We start from the raw sequence: 19,253 nt of genomic DNA, 5'->3' as shown, positions 1-19,253 counted from the left end.
GCGAGGGGGGGGGGGGAGGCGGGAGGGGGGGGGGGGGGGCGGGGGGGGGACCGAGCCCGGGAGGAAACGCTCAGCGCCGTTGCCCCGCCCGCCGCGCGCCGCGATTGGGCCGAACGCGCGTCGCTCGGTGCGACGCCCCGCGGCGATTGGTCGGCGGAGAGGAGGAGGGGGCGGGGCGAGGAGCGTTCCCGGCGGCCGTTGGAATTGGCGGGAAGCGCTGTCAGTTAGAGGGGGCGGGGCGACGGGAGCGCGCGCAGCGTCCCGTTGGCCGAGCGTCACCGCGTCGCGTCGCCATTGGTCCCGGGAGACGCCCGTCAGCGGGGGGGCGGGGCCGCGCCGCTGCGCACGGGTTTGAAATTCAACGGCCGCAGCGGCCCCGCCCCCTCCGCGCGGTGCGCGCCGGGATTGAGCGGGGGGGCGGGGCTGGAGGGGCGGGGCTTCGGGCTCGGGGGCGGGGCCGAGCGAGGCGGGGCCAATGGGGGCGGGGCGCGCGACGAAGGGGGCGGGGCCAAACGGGGGCGGGGCGCCCACGGGGGGGCGGAGGGAACGGCCGCGGGGCCGCCGTGGGGCGGGGATGGCTCCTACGGGGCCCTGTGGGGCGGCGGTGTCCCCGGGGGGGGTTATGGGGCAGCTATGGGGCACGGACCCCTCCACGGGGCTGTTACGGGGCTGCTGTGGGGCAGGAACCCCCCTATGGGGCTGCTGTGGGGCAGGAACCCCCCTATGGGGCAGCTATGAGGCGGTGACCCCCCTACAGGGCTGCTTTGGGGCAGCTATGGGGCGGTGACCCCCCTATGGGGCTGCTTTGGGGCAGCTATGGGGCGGTGACCCCCCTATGGGGCTGTTGTGGGGCAGCTATGGGGCAGGAACCCCTCAGTGGGGCCGGTACAACCATAGGGCACACGGGACCCCCCCACCCCCCCATCTGTGCCCCTCAGCTGTGCCCCCCATATCTTGGGGCTGAGACCCCTCTATGGGGCGGGGACCCCCTATGGGGCAGAGGGGCCACCCCACGGGGTAAGCAATGGGGCTGGGACCCCTATAGGGCCGCTACAGGGCAGCGCCCCCCCCCCCATAGGGCTGCTATAGGGCAGGGACCCCCCCCATGGACTTGGCAATGGGACCGGAACGCCCTCTTATGGGGCACAGACTGTCCTATGGGGCCGGGAACCCTCTATGGGGCCGCTATGGGTCCTGCAGTGGGGCAGTGACCCCCCCCAAAGGAGCCCCATAGGGGTTCTGTGCCCCACTGCTGTTCCCCACTGCCCCACAGCGGCAGCCCTGACCCCCCCACCCCACACATCCCCCCCCCCCCCCCCCCCCGGGGGTCCCCGCGCCCCATATCCGTAATCCCCATTCCTGATTTAGCCCCTAATCCCGGGATCGGCCTCGTTAACTCCCGGCCCTAACGAGATTAGGGGCGCTCAGCCCCATAGCGGGGGGTCTGGGGGTGTGGGGTGCACCGGGGGGTGGGGGGCGTGGTGAGATTTGGGGTGCCCTATAAGTTTGCAGGGGTTGTGGGGTGCCCTACGGGATCAGGAAGATGTGGGGTGCCCTATAGGTTCGGGGGGAGTTGCGGCGTGCCATATAGGTCCCGGTAGGTTATGGGGTGCCCCACAGATGGGGGAGGTTGTGGGGTGCCCCGTGGATCCCAGTAGGTTACGGGGTGCCTCACAGCCTCCATCGGCCTTTGGGGCACCCTATGGGTCCCAGTAGGTTGTGGGGCACCCCATGGCGTCCATCACTCTTTGGGGTACCCTATGGGTCCCAGATAGTTGTGGGGCGCCCCATGGCGTCCATCAGTGCAACCAGCCCTGTGGGTCCCGGTAGGTTGTGGGGCGCCCCACGGCATCCGTTGGCTTTTGGGGTACCCTATGGGTCCCAGTAGGTTGTGGGGCGCCCCGTGGGCTGTCAGCCTGGGGGGACCCACGGGGCACCCCATAGGTTCTGTTGGGCTGTGGGGCGCCCGGTGGACCCCAAGAGGTTGTGGGGTGCCCTATGGGTCCGAGTCCGTTGTGGGGCACCCCATAGATCCCAATAGTTTGTGGGGCCTCCGTTGACCTTCGCTCTGCTCCGCAGCCCTTCCGTCGGTGTCGGGGTGCCCCACGGCCGCCCCACATCCTATGGGGTGGATCCGTCCCCCCCCCCCCCCTCCCCACGGCGCCGTTAATCGGGTCTGGGGGGCATTAGGATCCCCCAAAGCGGCTTTGGGGCGGCTCAGCCCGGCTTTGGGGCGGCTCAGCCCGGCTCAGCCCCACTGCGCAGCGTCAGCCCCGGGGGGGCCCCCACCCCACACCCTATATAGGGCCCAACGCCGCCCCCCCCGCCCCATAGATTGGGCCCCGCTTCCCTCCCTGCGCCCGCTGTGGGGTTTTTGGGGGCCCGGGTGCGTCCCCCCTCCTTTGGGTTTGTGACCCCGTGCGTCGCGTCCCTCCACCCCATTGATTGCGGCCCCACTGATTGGTTGTGACCCCATTGATTGGTTGTGGCCCCACTGATTGGTTGTGACCCCATTGAGTGATTCCCCATTGAGTGATTGCGGCCCCATTGATTGATTGTTGTCCCCATTGATCGATTCCCCACTGATCGATTGTTGTCCCCACTGAGTGATTCCCCATTCATTGTTGTGCCCCATTGAGTGATTGCGGCCCCATTGATCGGTTCCCCATTGATTGGTTGTGCCCCATTGATTGATTGTTGTCCCCATTGATTGATTCCCCATTGATTGGTTGTGGCCCCATTGATTGATTCCCCATTGAGTGATTGCGGCCCCATTGATCGATTCCCCATTGATCGATTCCCCATTGATTGATTGTTGTCCCCATTGAGTGATTCCCCATTGATTGGTTGTGGCCCCATTGATCAATTCCCCATTGATTGATTCCCCATTAATTGGTTGTGGCCCCATTGATTGGTTGTGGCCCCATTGAGTGATTCCCCATTGATTGATTCCCCATTGATTGTTGTGCCCCATTGATTGTTGTGCCCCACGGATTGATTGTTGTCCCCATTGATCGATTCCCCATTGAGTGATTGCGGCCCCATTGATCGATTCCCAATTGATTGATTGTTGTCCCCATTGATTGTTGTCCCCATTGATTGTTGTCCCCCATTGATTGATTCCCCAATGAGTGATTATGGCCCCATTGATTGTTGGCCCCATTGATTGATTCCCCATTAATTGTGTCCCCATCTGTTGTGTCGTCCCCATTGATTGATTCCCCATTAATTGTGCCCCCATTAGTTGTGCCCCCATTGATTAATAGATTCCCCATTGATTGTGCCCCCATTAGTTGTGCTCCATTGATTGATAGATTCCCCACTGATAGATTTCCCATTAATTGTGCCCCCATTAATGGTGCCCCCATTGATTGATAGATTCCCCATTAATTGTGCCCCATTAGTTGTGCCCCATTGATTGTGCCCCCATTGATTGTGCCCCCATTGATTGTGCCCCCATTGATTAATTATGCCCCCATTGACTGATAGATTCCCCATTGATTGTGCCCCCATTAATTGTGCCCCCATTAATTGTGCCCCCATTAGTTGTGCCCCATTGATTGATAGATTCCCCACTGGTAGATTTCCCATTAATTGTGCCCCCATTAATTGTGCCCCCATCTGTCGTGCTGCCCCCACCCCCACACGTCCCTCCCGGCCCCACTGCTGACCCCTTCTCCCCCATTCCTACCCCACAGGTCTTCATCCCGACCCGTCGGCTCCTCATCCTCACCCACCCCATTTCCATCCCCCCCATTGGGTTCCGCCCCCCATCCTTTGGGTTCCGTCCCCCCCATTGGGTTCTTCCCCCCCCATTGGGTTCTGCCCCCCCTCATTGAGTTTTGTCCCCCTCTGTTGGGTTTTGACCCCACTGATTGAGTTTTGACCCCACTGATTGGGTTTTGACCCCATTGATTGGGTTTTGACCCCATTCATTGCCTTTCGACCCCCTTCCTTGGGTTCCTCTCCCACTCATTGGGTTTTGGGCCCATTTATTGGGGTTTTCTTCCCAACAGTGGACTTTTGACCCCATTCGTTGGCTTTCATTCCCCATTCGTTGCCTTCCGACCCCATCAGTTGAGCTTTTGACCCCATTTATTGGCTTTCTGTCCCCACTCCTTCGGGTTCCCCTCCCCATTCATTGACTTTTGACCCCATCAGTTGAGCTTTTGATCCCATTTATTGGGTTTTTCCCCCCACCCATTGACTTCAGACCCCATCCGTTGCCTTTTGACCCCATCTATAGGGTTTTTCTCACAGACTGTTGGCTTTTGACCCCATTCATTGCCTTCACACCCCACCCATTGACTTCACACCCCACCCATTGACTTCAGACCCCATTCATTGCCTTTCCTCCCCCCCCCATTGACTTCAGACCCCATTCATTGATTTTGCACACTGTTTGTTGTCATTCTCCCCCCATTCATTGACTTCAGACCCCATTCATTGACTTCAGACCCCATTCATTGACTCTCTCCCTCCATTCATTGACTTCAGACCCCATTCATTGACTCTCTCCCCCCATTCATTGACTTCAGACCCCATCCATTGACTTCAGATCCCATTCATTGCCTCTCTCCCCCCATTCATTGACTCTCCCCCCATTCATTGACTCTCTCCCCCCCCCCATTGACTCTCTCCCCCCATTCATTGCCTCTCCCCCCATTCATTGCCTCTCTCCCCCCATTCATTGCCTCTCCCCCCATTCATTGCCTCTCTCCCCCCCATTGCCTCTCCCCCCCACCCATTGACCCCCCCCCTCCTTCCCACCCCCCTCGCTGCCATTCTCCCCCCCCCCGCCGCCTTTTAGCCCCCCCCGCCCCCACCATGCACCCCCCCCGCCCCACCACGGACCTCCCGGAGGATTTCTACATCCCCATGGCTTTGGACGCCCCCAACATTACGGCGCTCAGCCCCTTCCTGGTCCCCCAAACCCACCTGGGCAGCCCGGGGCTGTTCAGAGCTATGGCGGCCTTTATGTTCCTCCTCATCGCTTTGGGGGTCCCCATCAACACGTTGACCATTTTTTGCACCGCCCGTTTCCGGAAGCTCCGTTCCCACCTTAATTACATCCTGGTTAATTTGGCCTTGGCCAACCTGCTGGTGATCCTGGTGGGCTCCACCACGGCCTGTTACAGCTTCTCGCAGATGTACTTCGCCCTCGGACCCACGGCGTGCAAAATCGAGGGCTTCGCTGCCACGCTGGGAGGTGGGGATGGGGGGCTGCGGGGTGGGGGGGGGTTATGGGGGGGATATGGGGGGTATGGGGGGTATGGGGTAAGAGGGGGGCTGTGGGGGGTGGGGTTATGGGGGGTATGGGGTAAGATATGGGGCTGTGGGGGGTAGGGTTATGGGGGGTATGGGGGGTATGGGGGGTATGGGGAGTATGGGGGGTATGGGGGGTATGGGGTAAGAGGGGGGCTGTGGGGGGTGGGGTTATGGGGGGTATGGGGGGCATGGGGGGTATGGGGAGTATGGGGTATATGGGGGCTGTGGGGTTATGGGGGGTATGGGGTAAGAGGGGGGGCTGTGAGGGGTGGGGTTATGGGGAGTATGGGGTAAGATATGGGGCTGTGGGGGGTAGGGTTATGGGGGGTATGGGGGGTATGGGGGGTATGGGGAGTATGGGGGGTATGGGGAGTATGGGGTATATGGGGGCTGTGGGGTTATGGGGGGTATGGGGGGTATGGGGTAAGAGGGGGGCTGTGGGGGGTGGGGTTATGGGGGGTATGGGGTAAGATATGGGGCTGTGGGGGGTAGGGTTATGGGGGGTATGGGGGGTATGGGGAGTATGGGGAGTATGGGGGGTATGGGGGGTATGGGGTAAGAGGGGGGCTGTGGGGGGTGGGGTTATGGGGGGTATGGGGTAAGATATGGGGCTGTGGGGGGTAGGGTTATGGGGGGTATGGGGGGTATGGGGAGTATGGGGGGTATGGGGGGTATGGGGAGTATGGGGGCTGTGGGGTTATGGGGGGTATGGGGGGTATGGGGTAAGAGGGGGGCTGTGGGGGGTGGGGTTATGGGGGGTATGGGGGGTATGGGGAGTATGGGGTATATGGGGGCTGTGGGGTTATGGGGGGTATGGGGTAAGAGGGGGGGCTGTGAGGGGTGGGGTTATGGGGAGTATGGGGTAAGATATGGGGCTGTGGGGTGCGGGGTTATGGGGCTATGGGGTAAGAGGGGGGGCTGTGGGGGGTGGGGTTATGGGGGGTATGGGGGGTATGGGGTATATGGGGGCTGTGGGGTTATGGGGGTATGGGGTAAGAGGGGGGGCTGTGGGGTATATGGGGGCTGTGGAGTATGGAGTTATGGGGGGTATAGGGTAAGATGTGGGATTGTGGGGTGTGGGGTTATGGGAGGATATGGGGTAAGATGTGGGGTGTGAGGGGGTATAGGGTAAGAGGTGGGGCTGTGGGGTGTGGGGTTATGGGGGGTATGGGGTAAGAGGTGGGGCTGTGGGGTGTGCGGTTATGGGGGGTATGGGAGGTATGGAGTAAGAAGTGGGGTTATGGGGGGTATGGGGTAAGAGGTGGGGCTGTGGGGGTATGGGGTTATGGGGGGTATGGGGTAAGAGGAGGGGCTGTGGGGTATATGGGGGCTGTGGGGTGTGGGGTTATGGGGGGTATGGGGGGTATGGGGTAAGAGGTGGGGCTGTGGGGGATATGGGGTAAGAGGTGGGGCTGTGGGGTGTGGGGTTATGGGGGGTATGGGGTAAGATATGGGGCTGTGGGGTGTGGGGTTATGGGGGTTATGGGAGGTATGGGGTAAGAAGTGGGGCTGTGGGGGATATGGGGTAAGAGGTGGGGCTGTGGGGCGTGGGGTTATGGGGGGGTATGGGGTAAGACGTGGGGTTATGGGGTATATGGTGCTGTGGAGTGTGGGACTATGGGGGGGTATGGGGTAAGAGGTGGGGTGTGGGGGATATGGGGCTATGGGGTGTGGGGTTATGGGGGGGTATCCCACATAGATCTATGGGGCGCTGTGACCCACATAGATCTATGGGGCGCTGTGACCCACATGGATCTATGGGGCGCTGTGACCCACAGGTGGCTGTGGGGTTATGGGGCGCTGTGACCCACAGAAGGGCGCTGTGATCCACACATGGCTATGTGGTTATGGGGCGCTGTGACCCATAGGGGGCGCTGTGACCCACGCAGGGCTATGGGGCGCTGTGACCCACATATAGGCACTGTGAACCACACGGGGCCGTGACCCACATAACGGTGCTGTGACCCACATGGATGTGTGGGGCGATGGGGCTCTGTGACACACATAACGGCGCTGTGACCCATAGGGGGCGCTGTGACCCATAGGGGTTGTGGGGCACTGTGACCCACACGGAGCTATGGAGCGCTGTGACCCATAGGGGTTGTGGGGCACTGTGACCCACACGGAGCTATGGAGCGCTGTGACCCATAAGGGGCGCTGTGACCCATAGGGATCTCTGTGACCCATAGGGGGCGCTGTGACACCCATAAGGGCACTGTGACCCATAGGGGGCGCTGTGACCCACACGGGGCTATGGGGCGCTGTGACCCATAGGGGGCGCTGGGATCCATAGGGGACGCTGTGACCCATAGGGGGCGCTGTGACCCACAGGGGGCGCTGTGACCCATAGGGGGCGCTCTGACCCATCGGTGGCGCTCTGACACATAGGGGGCGCTGTGACCCACAGGGATTTATGTGACCCACAGGGGGCGCTGTGATCCATAGGGGCGCTGTGACCCACACGGAGATATGGAGTGCTGTGACCCATAGGGATCTCTGTGATCCATAGGGGTCGCTCTGCCCCATAGGGGCGCTCTGACCCATAGGGTCCCTCTGACCCACAGAGGTCGTTCTGACCCACAGGGGGCGCTGTGACCCACAGGGATCTCTGTGACCCATAGGGGGCGCTGTGATCCATAGGGGGCTCTGTGTGCCATAGGGGGCGCTGTGACCCACAGGGGGCGCTCTGTCCCATAGGGATCTGTGTGACCCATAGGGGGCGCTGTGACCCATAGGGATCTCTGTGACCCATCGGGGTCGCTCTGCCCCATAGGGGGCGCTCTGACCCATAGGGGGCGCTGTGACCGATAGGGATGTCTGTGACCGATAGGGGGCGCTGTGACCCATAGATATATTTGTGACCTATAGGGGGCGCTGTGACCCATAGGGGTCGCTCTGACCGATAGGGGTCGCTCTGCCCCATAGGGGCGCTGTGACCCATAAGGGGCGCTGTGACCCATAGGGATCTGTGTGCCCCATAGGGGCGCTGTGACCCACAGGGGGCGCTGTGACCCATAGGGATCTGTGTGACCCACACGGAGATATGGAGTGCTGTGACCCACAGGGGGGACTGTGACCCATAGGGATCTCTGTGACCCATCGGGGGCGCTGTGACCCATAGGGATCTCTGTGACCCACAGGGGGCGCTGTGACCCATCGGGGGCGCTGTGACCCATAGGGATCTGTGTGACCCATAGGGGGCGCTGTGACCGATAGGGGTCGCTCTGACCCATAGGGGCGCTGTGACCCACAGGGATCTCTGTGACCCACAGGGGGCGCTGTGAACCATAGGGACTGCAGAGCGCTGTGACCCATCGGGGGCGCTGTGATCCATAGGGTCGCTCTGTGACCGATAGGGGTCGCTCTGCCCCATAGGGGCGCTGTGACCCATAGGGGGCGCTGTGACCCATCGGGATCTCTGTGACCGATAGGGGGCGCTGTGATCCATAGGGGGCGCTCTGCCCCATAGGGATCTCTGTGACCCATCGGGGTCGCTCTGCCCCAGAGGGGCGCTGTGACCCATAGGGGGCGCTGTGATCCATAGGGGCGCTGTGACCCATGGGGGCTGCAGAGCGTTGTGACCCATAGGGGGCGCTCTGACCGATAGGGGGCGCTGTGACCCGTAGGGATCGCTGTGACCCATAGGGGGCGCTGTGACCCATAGGGGTCGCTCTGACCCATAGGGATCTCTGTGACCCATAGTGGGCGCTCTGGCCCATAGGGGCGCTGTGACCCACAGGGGCGCTGTGACCCATCGGGGCCGCTCCGACCGATAGGGGGCGCTGTGACCCATCGGGGTCGCTGTGACCCATAGGGGCTGCAGATCTCTGTGACCGATAGGGTCGCTCTGCCCCATAGGGGCGCTGTGACCCACAGGGGGCGCTGTGAGCCATAGGGGGCGCTCTGACCGATAGGGGTCGCTCTGCCCCATAGGGATCTCTGTGAGCCATCGGGGTCGCTCTGACCGATAGGGGGCGCTGTGATCCATAGGGATCTCTGTGACCCATAGGGGGTGCTGTGAGCCATCGGGGGCGCTGTAACCCATAGGGATCTGTGTGACCCATAGGGGGTGCTGTGACCCACCGGGGCTGCAGATCTCTGTGACCTATAGGGGGCGCTCTGCCCCATGGGGGCGCTGTGCCCCATAGGGGCGCCGTGACCCATCGGGATCTGTGTGACCCACAGGGGGCGCTGTGACCCATCGTGGTCGCTGTGACCCATCGGGATCTCTGTGACCCATAGGGGGCGCTGTGACCCATCGGGGTCGCTCTGACCGATAGGGGGCGCTGTGACCCATCGGCGCTGCAGATCTCTGTGACCCATAGGGGGCGCTGTGATCCATCGGGGTCGCTCTGACCGACAGGGGGCGCTGTGACCCATCGGGGCTGCAGATCTCTGTGACCGGTAGGGGTCGCTCTGCCCCATGGGGGCGCTGTGACCCATAGGGGGCGCTGTGACCCATCGGCGCTGCAGATCTCTGTGACCGATAGGGGGCGCTGTGACCCATAGGGGACGCTGTGACCCATAGGGATCTGTGTGACCCATAGGGGGCGCTGTGACCGATAGGGGTCGCTCTGCCCCATAGGAGCGCTGTGACCCACAGGGGGCGCTGTGAGCCATAGGGATCTGTGTGACCGATAGGGGTCGCTCTGCCACATAGGGGCGCTGTGACCCATAGGGGGCGCTGTGACCCATCGGCGCTGCAGATCTCTGTGACCCATCGGGGTCGCTCTGCCCCATAGGGGCGCTGTGCCCCATAGGGGCGCCGTGACCCAGCCGTGCCCCCCCCCCAGGCATGGTGAGTCTGTGGTCGTTGGCCGTGGTGGCGTTCGAGCGCTTCCTCGTCATCTGCAAACCTTTGGGCAACTTCACGTTCCGCGGCAGCCACGCCGTGTTGGGCTGCGTGGCCACGTGGGTGCTCGGATTCGTCGCCTCCGCGCCGCCGCTCTTCGGATGGAGTCGGTACGGGGGGGGGGATGTGGGGGGGGGGCGATGTGTGGGGCTGGGAGGGGTGGGGGGATGGGGGGTGGGGGGTGGGGGTGGGTCAATGTGTGGGGCTGAGGGGGGTGGGGGGTGGGTCAATGTGTGGGGCTGGGGGGGATTGGGGGGATGGGCGGGACTGGGGGGGTTCGATGTGTGGGGCTGGGGGGTGGGGGGGGCGATGTGTGGGGCTGGGGTGGGTGGGGGGATGGGGGGGACCGGGGGGGTGGGGGGTGATGGGTGGGGCTGGGGGGTGGGTGGGGGGCGATGTGTGGGGGTGGGGGGGGGCTGGGGGGTGGGGGGTGGGTCAATGTGTGGGACTGAGGGGGGGTGGGGGGTGGGTCAATGTGTGGGGCTGGGGGGGATTGGGGGGATGGGGGGGACTGGGGGGGGTTCGATGTGTGGGGCTGGGGGGGGGTGGGGGGACGGGGGGGACCGGGGGGGGGTGGGGGGGGCGATGTGTGGGGCAGGGGGGGATAGGGGGGATGGGGGGGACTGGGGGGGGTTCGATGTGTGGGGCTAGAGGGGTGGAGGTGGTCGATGTGTGGGGCAGGGGGGGTGGGGGGGGCTGGGGGCTGGGGGTCAATGTGTGGGGCTGAGGGGGATTGGGGGGATGGGGGGGACTGGGGGGGGGAGATGTGTGGGGCTGGGGGGGTGGGGGGGGTAGGGGGGGCGATGTGTGGGGCTGGGGGGTGAGGGGGGCGATGTGTGGGGCTGGGGGGGGTGGGGGGATGGGGGGGACTGGGGGGGGTTCGATGTGTGGGGCTGGAGGGGTGGAGGTGGTCGATGTGTGGGGCAGAGGGGGTGGGGGGGGCTGGGGGCTGGGGGTCAATGTGTGGGGCTGAGGGGGATTGGGGGGATGGGGGGGACTGGGGGGGGGAGATGTGTGGGGCTGGGTGGGGTGAGGGGGGTAGGGGGGGCGATGTGTGGGGCTGGGGGGGATTGGGGGGATGGGGAGGCAATGTGTGGGGCTGGCGGGGTGGGAGGGTGATGTGTGGGGCTGGGGGGCTGGAAGAGTTGGGGGGCAGTGGGGGTGGGGGGTGATGTGTGGGGCTGGGAGGGGTGGGGGGGAAGGGGGGGCGATGTGTGGGGCTGGGGGGGACTGGGGGGATGGGGAGGCGATGTGTGGGGCTGGCGGGGTGGGGGAGTTGGGGGACATTGGGGGTGGGGGGTGATGTGTGGGGTTGGGGGGGTAGGGGGGGCGATGTGTGGGGATGGGGGGGTGGGGGAGTTGGGGGGCAGGGGGGGGGTGTCGGGCTGGGGGCTGGGGGTCAATGTGTGGGGCTGGGGAGGTGGGGGGGGGTGGGGGGGCAATGTGTGGGGCTGGGGGGTGGGGGGGAGTCGATGTGTGGGGCTGGGGGGGCTGGGGGGGCAATGTGTGGGGCTGGGGGGTGGGGGGGAGTCGATGTGTGGGGCTGGGGGGGATGGGGGGGCAATGTGTGGGGCTGGGGGGTGGGGGGGAGTCGATGTGTGGGGCTGGGGGCTGTGGGTCAATGTGTGGGGCTGGGGGGTGGGGGGGGCGATGTGTGGGGCTGGAGGGGGTGGGTCAGTGTGTGGGGCTGGGGGGGCACGATGTGTGGGGCTGGGCTGGGAGGGGGATATGGGGCTGGGGGACTGGGGGTGTGGGGCGATGTGTGGGGCTGGGGGGGTGGGTCAATGTGTGGGGCTGCGGGGGGCACAGTGGGACTGTGCTGTGGGCCAGTGCTATGGGGCGCTATGGGGCACAGTGGGGTGCTATAGGACACTAAGAGGCTCTATGGAGTCCTATGGGGCGCTATGGGGTGCTATGGAGTGCTATGAGGCTGTATGGGTCTCTATGGGGTGCTGCTATGGGGCGCTATGGGGTGCTATGGGGTGCTATGGGATGCAATGAGGCTGCTGTATGGGGCGCTATGGAGCACTATGGAATGCTATGGGACGCTATGGGGCAGCACTATGGGGGCAGTGCTGTGGGGCAGTGCTATGGGGCACTATAGGGCACAATGGGGCTCTATGGAGCACTATGGAGTGCTATGGGACTCTATGGAGTGCTATGGGGCTCTATGGGGCAGCGCTATGGGGCACTATAGGGCTCAGTGGGGCTCTATGGAGCTCTATGGGACTCTATGGAGCTCTATGGGACTCTATAGAGCACTATGGAGCGCTATGGGACTCTATGGAGCCCTATGGGACTCTATGGGATGGCTCTATGGGGCGCTATGGGGCACAATGGGGCTCTATGGGGCTCTATGGGACTCTATGGATCACTATGGAGCACTATGGGACTCTATGGAGCGCTTTGGGGCTCTATGGGGCAGCGCTATGGGGCACTATAGGGCACAAAGGGGCTCTATGGAGCACTATGGGACTCTATGGGGCGGCGCTATGGGGCACTATAGGGCTCAGTGGGGCTCTATGGGGCTCTATGGGATGCTATGGAGCGCTATGGGACTCTATGGAGCTCTATGGGACTCTATAGAGCACAATGGAGCGCTATGGGACTCTATGGAGCCCTATGGGGCTCTATGGGGCGGCTGTATGGGGCGCTATGGGGCGCTATGGGGCGCAGGTACATCCCGGAGGGGCTGCAGTGCTCGTGCGGGCCGGACTGGTACACGACGGACAACAAGTGGCACAACGAGAGCTATGGGGCAGCGCTATGGGGCACTATAGGGCACAGTGGGGCTCTATGGAGCTCTATGGGATGCTATGGAGCGCTATGGGACTCTATGGAGCTCTATGGGACTCTATAGAGCACAATGGAGCGCTATGGGACTCTATGGAGCCCTATGGGACTCTATGGGGCGGCTGTATGGGGCGCTATGGGGCGCTATGGGGCGCAGGTACATCCCGGAGGGGCTGCAGTGCTCGTGCGGGCCGGACTGGTACACGACGGACAACAAGTGGCACAACGAGAGCTATGGGGCAGCGCTATGGGGCACTATAGGGCACAGTGGGGCTCTATGGAGCTCTATGGGATGCTATGGAGCGCTATGGGACTCTATGGAGCTCTATGGGACTCTATAGAGCACAATGGAGCGCTATGGGACTCTATGGAGCCCTATGGGACTCTATGGGGCGGCTGTATGGGGCGCTATGGGGCGCTATGGGGCGCAGGTACATCCCGGAGGGGCTGCAGTGCTCGTGCGGGCCGGACTGGTACACGACGGACAACAAGTGGCACAACGAGAGCTACGTGCTCTTCCTGTTCACCTTCTGCTTCGGGGTCCCTCTCGCCATCATCGTCTTCTCCTACGGCCGCCTCCTCATCACACTCAGAGCGGTGCGACGGGGGGGCAATGGGGGGCCATGGGGTAATGCAGGGCAATGGGGGGCCATGGGGGGCCATGGGGTAATGGGGGGCAATGGGGGGCAATGGGGAGCAGTGGGGGGCGATGGGGCAATGGGGGGCAATGGGGGTGGGGGGGATTGGGGGTAATGGGGGGCAATGGGGGGCAACGGGGGGTGGGGGGGATTGGGGGCAATGGGGGGCAATGTGGGGCATGGGGGGGTAGTGGGGGGTGGGGAGTATTGGGGGCAATGGGGGGTGATGGGGGGTGATGGGGTAATGGGGGGCAATGGGGGGTGGGGGGGATCGGGGGCAATGGGGGGCAATGGGGGGCATGGGGGGCAATGGGGGTGGGGGGGATTGGGGGCAATGGGGGGCAATGGGGGGCCATGGGGGGTGATGGGGTAATGGGGGGTAATGGGGGGCAATGGGGGGCCATGGGGGGTGATGGGGTAATGGGGGGTAATGGGGGGCAATGGGGGGTGTGGGGGATTGGGGGCAATGGGGGGCATGGGGGGCAATGGGAGGTGGGGGTAATTGGGGGCAATGGGGGGCAATGGGTGGTGGGGGGGATCGGGAGCAATGGGGGCAATGGGGGGCAATGGGGGGCATAGGGGGCAAATGGGGGGTGGGGGGGATTGGGGTCAATGGGGGGCAATGGGGGGCCATGGGGGGTGATGGGGTAATGGGGGGTAATGGGGGGCAATGGGGGGTGTGGGGGATTGGGGGCAATGGGGGGCAATGGGGGGTGATGGGGGGTGATGGGGTAATGGGGGGCAATGGGAGGCAATGGGAGGTGGGGGGGATTGGGGGCAATGGGGGGCAATGGGGGGCAATGGGTGGTGGGGGGGATCGGGAGCAATGGGGGCAATGGGGGGCAATGGGGGGCATGGGGGGCAAATGGGGGGTGTGGGGGATTGGGGTCAATGGGGGGCAATGGGGGGCAATGGGTGGTGGGGGGGATCAGGGGCAATGGGGGGCAATGGGGGGCAATGGGGGTGGGGAGGATCGGGAGCAATGGGGGCAATGGGGGGCATGGGGGGGATCGGGAGCAATGGGGGCAATGGGGGGCAATGGGGGGCATGGGGGGCAAATGGGGGGTGGGGGGGATTGGGGTCAATGGGGGGCAATGGGGGTCAATGGGGGACAATGGGGGGCCATGGGGGGGGGAGTGGGGGGTAATGGGGGAAGAGGGGGATGGGGGGCAATGGGGGGCAATGGAGGGTGGGGAGTATTGGGGTCAATGGGGTGCAATGGGGGGCAATGAGGGGGTGATGGGGTAACGGGGGGTGGGGAGTATTGGGGGCAATGGAGGGCAATGGGGGGACGGGGGGTAATGGGGGGTAATGGGGGAAGAGGGGGATGGGGGGCAATGGGGGGCAATGGAGGGTGGGGAGTATTGGGGTCAATGGGGGGCAATGGAGGTCAATGGGGGGCAATGGGGGGCAATGAAGGGGTGATGGAGTAATGGGGGGTGGGGAGTATTGGGGGCAATGGGGGGCAATGGGGGACAATGGAGGGTGATGGGGTAATGGGGGGGAATGGGGGCAATGGGGGGCAATGGGGGTAATTGGGGTGGGGGGTGATGGGGGAAATGGGGTGGGGGGTGATGGGGGTAATTGGGGCAATGGAGGGTGATGGAGGGCAATGGGGGCAATGGGGGAATTGGGGAATGGGGGGTGATGGGGGGTAATGGGGGTGGGGGGTAATGGGTGGTAATGGGGAGATGGGGGGGATTGGGGGGTAATGGGGGTGGGGGGTAATGGGGACAATGGGGGGTGATGGGGTAATGGGGGGTGGGGTGTATTGGGGGCAATAGGGGGGAATGGGGGGTAATGTGGGAAGAGGGGGATGGGGGGCAATGGGGGCAATGGGGGGCGATGGGGTAATGGGGGGTGGGGTGTATTGGGGGCAGTGGGGGGCAATGGGGGTGTGGGGGGTAATGGGGGATAATGGGGGGTGGGGGGGATTGGGGGCAATTGGGGTGGGGGGTAATGGGGGCTATGGGGGGTAAGGGGGGCAATGGGGGGTGTGTAATGGGGGAATAGGGGGATGGGGAGCAATGGGGGGCAATTGGGGTGGGGGGGTAATGGGGGCTATGGGGGGTAAGTGGGGCAATGGGGGCAATGGGGGGTGGGGGGTAATGGGGGAATTGGGGGAGGGGGGGATTGGGGGGTAATGGGGGAGGGGGGGATTGGGGGGCAATGGGGGTATGGGGGGTAATGGGGGGCAATGGGGAGTAATTGGGGTGGGGGGTAATGGGGAGTAATGGGGTGGGGGTGATGGGGGCTATGGGGGTAAGGGGGGCAATGGGGGAGGGGGGTAATGGGGGTAATGGGCAAATAGGGGGATAGGGGCAGTGGGGGGTAATTGGGGTGGGGGGTAATTGGGGGTAATGGGGGGCGATGGGGCAATAGGGGGATGGGGGGTATTGGGGGGCAATAGGGGGTAATGGGGGGTAATGGGAATGGGGGGTAATGGGGGGCAATGGGGCAATAGGGGGATGGGGGCAGTGGGGCTGATGGGGGTAATTGTGGTGTTTGGCTGTGGGTCTCCGCGGCGCTGTGGGGCAGTGGGGGGCGCTGTGGGGCGCCGTGCAATGGCAGTCGTTGCCGACCCATAGGCGGCGCCATCGCAGCCCCACATCACACCGCTGCCCCATGGCCGCCATCTTGGTCCCCCATGGCTCCATGGCCAACATCTTGTCCCCCCATGGCCGCCATCTTGGACCCCCATGGCCCCCCATGGCCACCATCTTGTCCCCCCATGTCCCCATGGCCGCCATCTTGTCCCCCCATGGCCGCCATCTTCTCCCCCTATGTCCCCATGGCCGCCATCTTGGCCCCCCATGGCCACCATCTTGGCCCCCTATGTCCCCATGGCCACCATCTTGGCCCCCCATGTCCCCATGGCCGCCATCTTGGCCCCCCATGTCCACATGGCCGCCATCTTGGCCCCCCATGTCCACATGGCTGCCATCTTGGCCTTCCATGGCCACCATCTTGGCCCCCCCATGGCCCCATGGCCACCATCTTGGCCTTCCATGGCCACCATCTTGGCCCCCCATGGCCGCCATCTTGGCCCCCCATGTCCCCATGGCAGCCATCTTGGCCCCCCATGGCCCCATGGCCACCATCTTGTCCCCCATGTCCCCATGGCCGCCATCTTGTCCCCCCATGGCCACCATCTTGGCCCCCCCATGGCCGCCGTCTTGTCCCCCCGGCCGCCACTGTGCCCCAATGATGACACAACACCACCTTGTCCCCACGGCCCAATGGAGCCGCCATCTTGTCCCCTGGTCCCGCAGGTGTCCCGGCAGCCATCTTGTCCTTTGGCTGCCATCTCGTCGACTCATCCCGCAGGTGTCCCGGCAGCCATCTTGCCCCCCGGCCGCCATCTTGTCCCCTCGTCCTGCAGGTGGCCCGGCAGCCATCTTGTCCTGTGGCCGCCATCTTGCCCCCTGGCAGCCATGTTTCCCCCTGGTCCCACAGGTGGCCCGGCAGCCATCTTGTCCTTTGGCCGCCATCTTGCCCCCCTGGCAGCCATCTTGCCCCCCAGCCGCCATCTTGCCCCCCCGGCAGCCATGTTGTCCCCTTGTCCCGCAAGTGGCCCGGCAGCCATCTTGCCCCCCGGCAGCCATCTTGTCCTGTGCCCACCATGTTGCTCCCTTGTCTCGCAGGTGGCCCGGCAGCCATCTTGCCCCCCCGGCCTCCATCTTGCCCCCTTGTCTCGCAGGTTGCCCGGCAGCCATCTTGTCCTTAGGTGACCTGGCAGCCATCTTGCCCCCCTGGCAGCCATCTTGTCCTGTGCCCACCATGTTGTCCCCTGGTCCCGCAGGTGGCCCGGCAGCCATCTTGCCCCCCGGCCGCCATCTTGCCCCCTTGTCCCGCAGGTGGCCCGGCAGCCATCTTGTCCTTAGGTGACCTGGCAGCCATCTTGCCCCCCTGGCAGCCATCTTGTCCTGTGCCCACCATGTTGTCCCCTGGTCCCGCAGGTGGCCCGGCAGCCATCTTGCCCCCCGGCCGCCATCTTGCCCCCTTGTCCCGCAGGTGGCCCGGCAGCCATCTTGTCCTTAGGTTGCCCGGCAGCAATCTTGCCCCCCGGCAGCCATGTTTCCCCCTGGTCCCGCAGGTGGCCCGGCAGCCATCTTGTCCTGTGCCCACCATGTTGCCCCCTTGTCCCGCAGGTGGCCCGGCAACCATCTTGTCCTTAGGTGGCCCGGCAGCCATCTTGCCCCCCGGCAGCCATCTTGTCCTGTGCCCACCATGTTGTCCCCTTGTCTCGCAGGTGGCCCGGCAGCCATCTTGCCCCCCCGGCCTCCATCTTGCTCCCTTGTCCTGCAGGTGGCCTGGCAGCCATCTTGCCCCCCCCCGGCCTCCATCTTGCCCCCTTGTCCCGCAGGTGGCCCGGCAGCCATCTTGTCCTTAGGTGGCCCGGAAGCCATCTTGCCCCCCCGGCAGCCATCTTGCCCCCCCGGCAGCCATGTTTCCCCCTGGTCCCGCAGGTTGCCCGGCAGCCATCTTGTCCTTAGGTGGCCCGGCAGCCATCTTGTCCTTTGGCTGCCATCTTGCCCCCCCGGCAGCCATGTTTCCCCCTGCTCCCGCAGGTTGCCTGGCAGCCATCTTGTCCTTAGGTGGCCCGGCAGCCATCTTGCCCCCCCGGCAGCCATGTTTGCCCCTGCTCCCGCAGGTTGCCCGGCAGCCATCTTGTCCTTTGGCCGCCATGTTGCCCCCCCGGCAGCCATGTTTGCCCCCGGTCCCGCAGGTTGCCCGGCAGCCATCTTGTCCTTAGGTGGCCCGGCAGCCATCTTGCCCCCCCGGCAGCCATGTTGCCCCCCGGCAGCCATGTTTGCCCCCGGTCCCGCAGGTTGCCCGGCAGCCATCTTGTCCTTAGGTGGCCCGGCAGCCATCTTGCCCCCCCGGCAGCCATGTTGCCCCCCCGGCAGCCATGTTTGCCCCCGGTCCCGCAGGTTGCCCGGCAGCAGGAGCAGTCAGCGACGACGCAGAAGGCGGAGCGGGAGGTGACGAAGATGGTGGTGGTGATGGTGCTGGGCTTCCTGGTGTGCTGGGCGCCATACACGGCCTTCGCGCTGTGGGTGGTGACGCACCGCGGGCGCAGCTTCGAGGTGGGATTGGCCTCCATCCCCTCCGTCTTCTCCAAGTCCTCCACCGTCTACAACCCCGTCATCTACGTCCTCATGAACAAGCAGGTGGGGGGGGGGGGCAATGGGGGGCGGGGGGGCAATAAGGGGGTGGGGGGGATTGGGGGGGATGGGGGGGGGTGGGGGGCAATGGGGGGTGGGGGGCGATGGGGGGGTGATGGGGGGGGGATAGGGAGTGATGGGGAGGGATGGGGGGCGATGGGGGGTGGGGGGCAATGAGGGGATGGGGGGCGATGGGGGGTGGGGGGCGATGAGGGAATGGGGGCGATGGGGGGTGGGGGGCGATGAGGGAATGGGGGGCGATGGGGAGGGATAGGGAGTGATGGGGTGGGGATGGGGGGTGATGGGGGGTGGGGGGGATGGGGGGGTGAGGGGCGGGGGGGGGTGGGGGGGGGTGGGGGACACAACCCATCATCTACGTCCTCATGAATGAGCAGGTGGGGGGGGGGTTGGGGGGGTAATAAGGGGGTGGGGGGGGGATAGGGGGCGAGGGGGGGTGGGGGGTGTTGGGGGGGTGAGGGGTGGGGGGATGGGGGGTGAGGGGGGGGTGATGGGGGGTGATGGGGGGTGGGGGGG

At 64.7% G+C, this 19,253-nt stretch overlaps 1 protein-coding gene across 1 annotated transcript; it reads left to right on the top strand.

The window, feature by feature from the left end:
• Nucleotides 1-4,751: 4,751 nt before the first annotated feature.
• OPN2SW (blue sensitive cone opsin) lies at nucleotides 4,752-18,725 on the top strand (the record flags this gene model as incomplete). Its single annotated transcript, NM_205517.2, is given in 4 exon segments — nucleotides 4,752-5,209; nucleotides 10,062-10,230; nucleotides 13,345-13,510; nucleotides 18,486-18,725. Coding segments are annotated over 4 exon segments (957 nt in total), but the record flags the coding sequence as incomplete, so codon positions are not given.
• Nucleotides 18,726-19,253: the final 528 nt, after the last annotated feature.

The sequence above is a fragment of the Gallus gallus genome, unplaced genomic scaffold, assembly GCF_016699485.2.
Source record: "Gallus gallus isolate bGalGal1 unplaced genomic scaffold, bGalGal1.mat.broiler.GRCg7b scaffold_66, whole genome shotgun sequence".
In the NCBI taxonomy this organism is placed as follows: Eukaryota; Metazoa; Chordata; class Aves; order Galliformes; family Phasianidae; genus Gallus; species Gallus gallus.
This window is presented reverse-complemented; position numbering and strand designations above follow the sequence as displayed.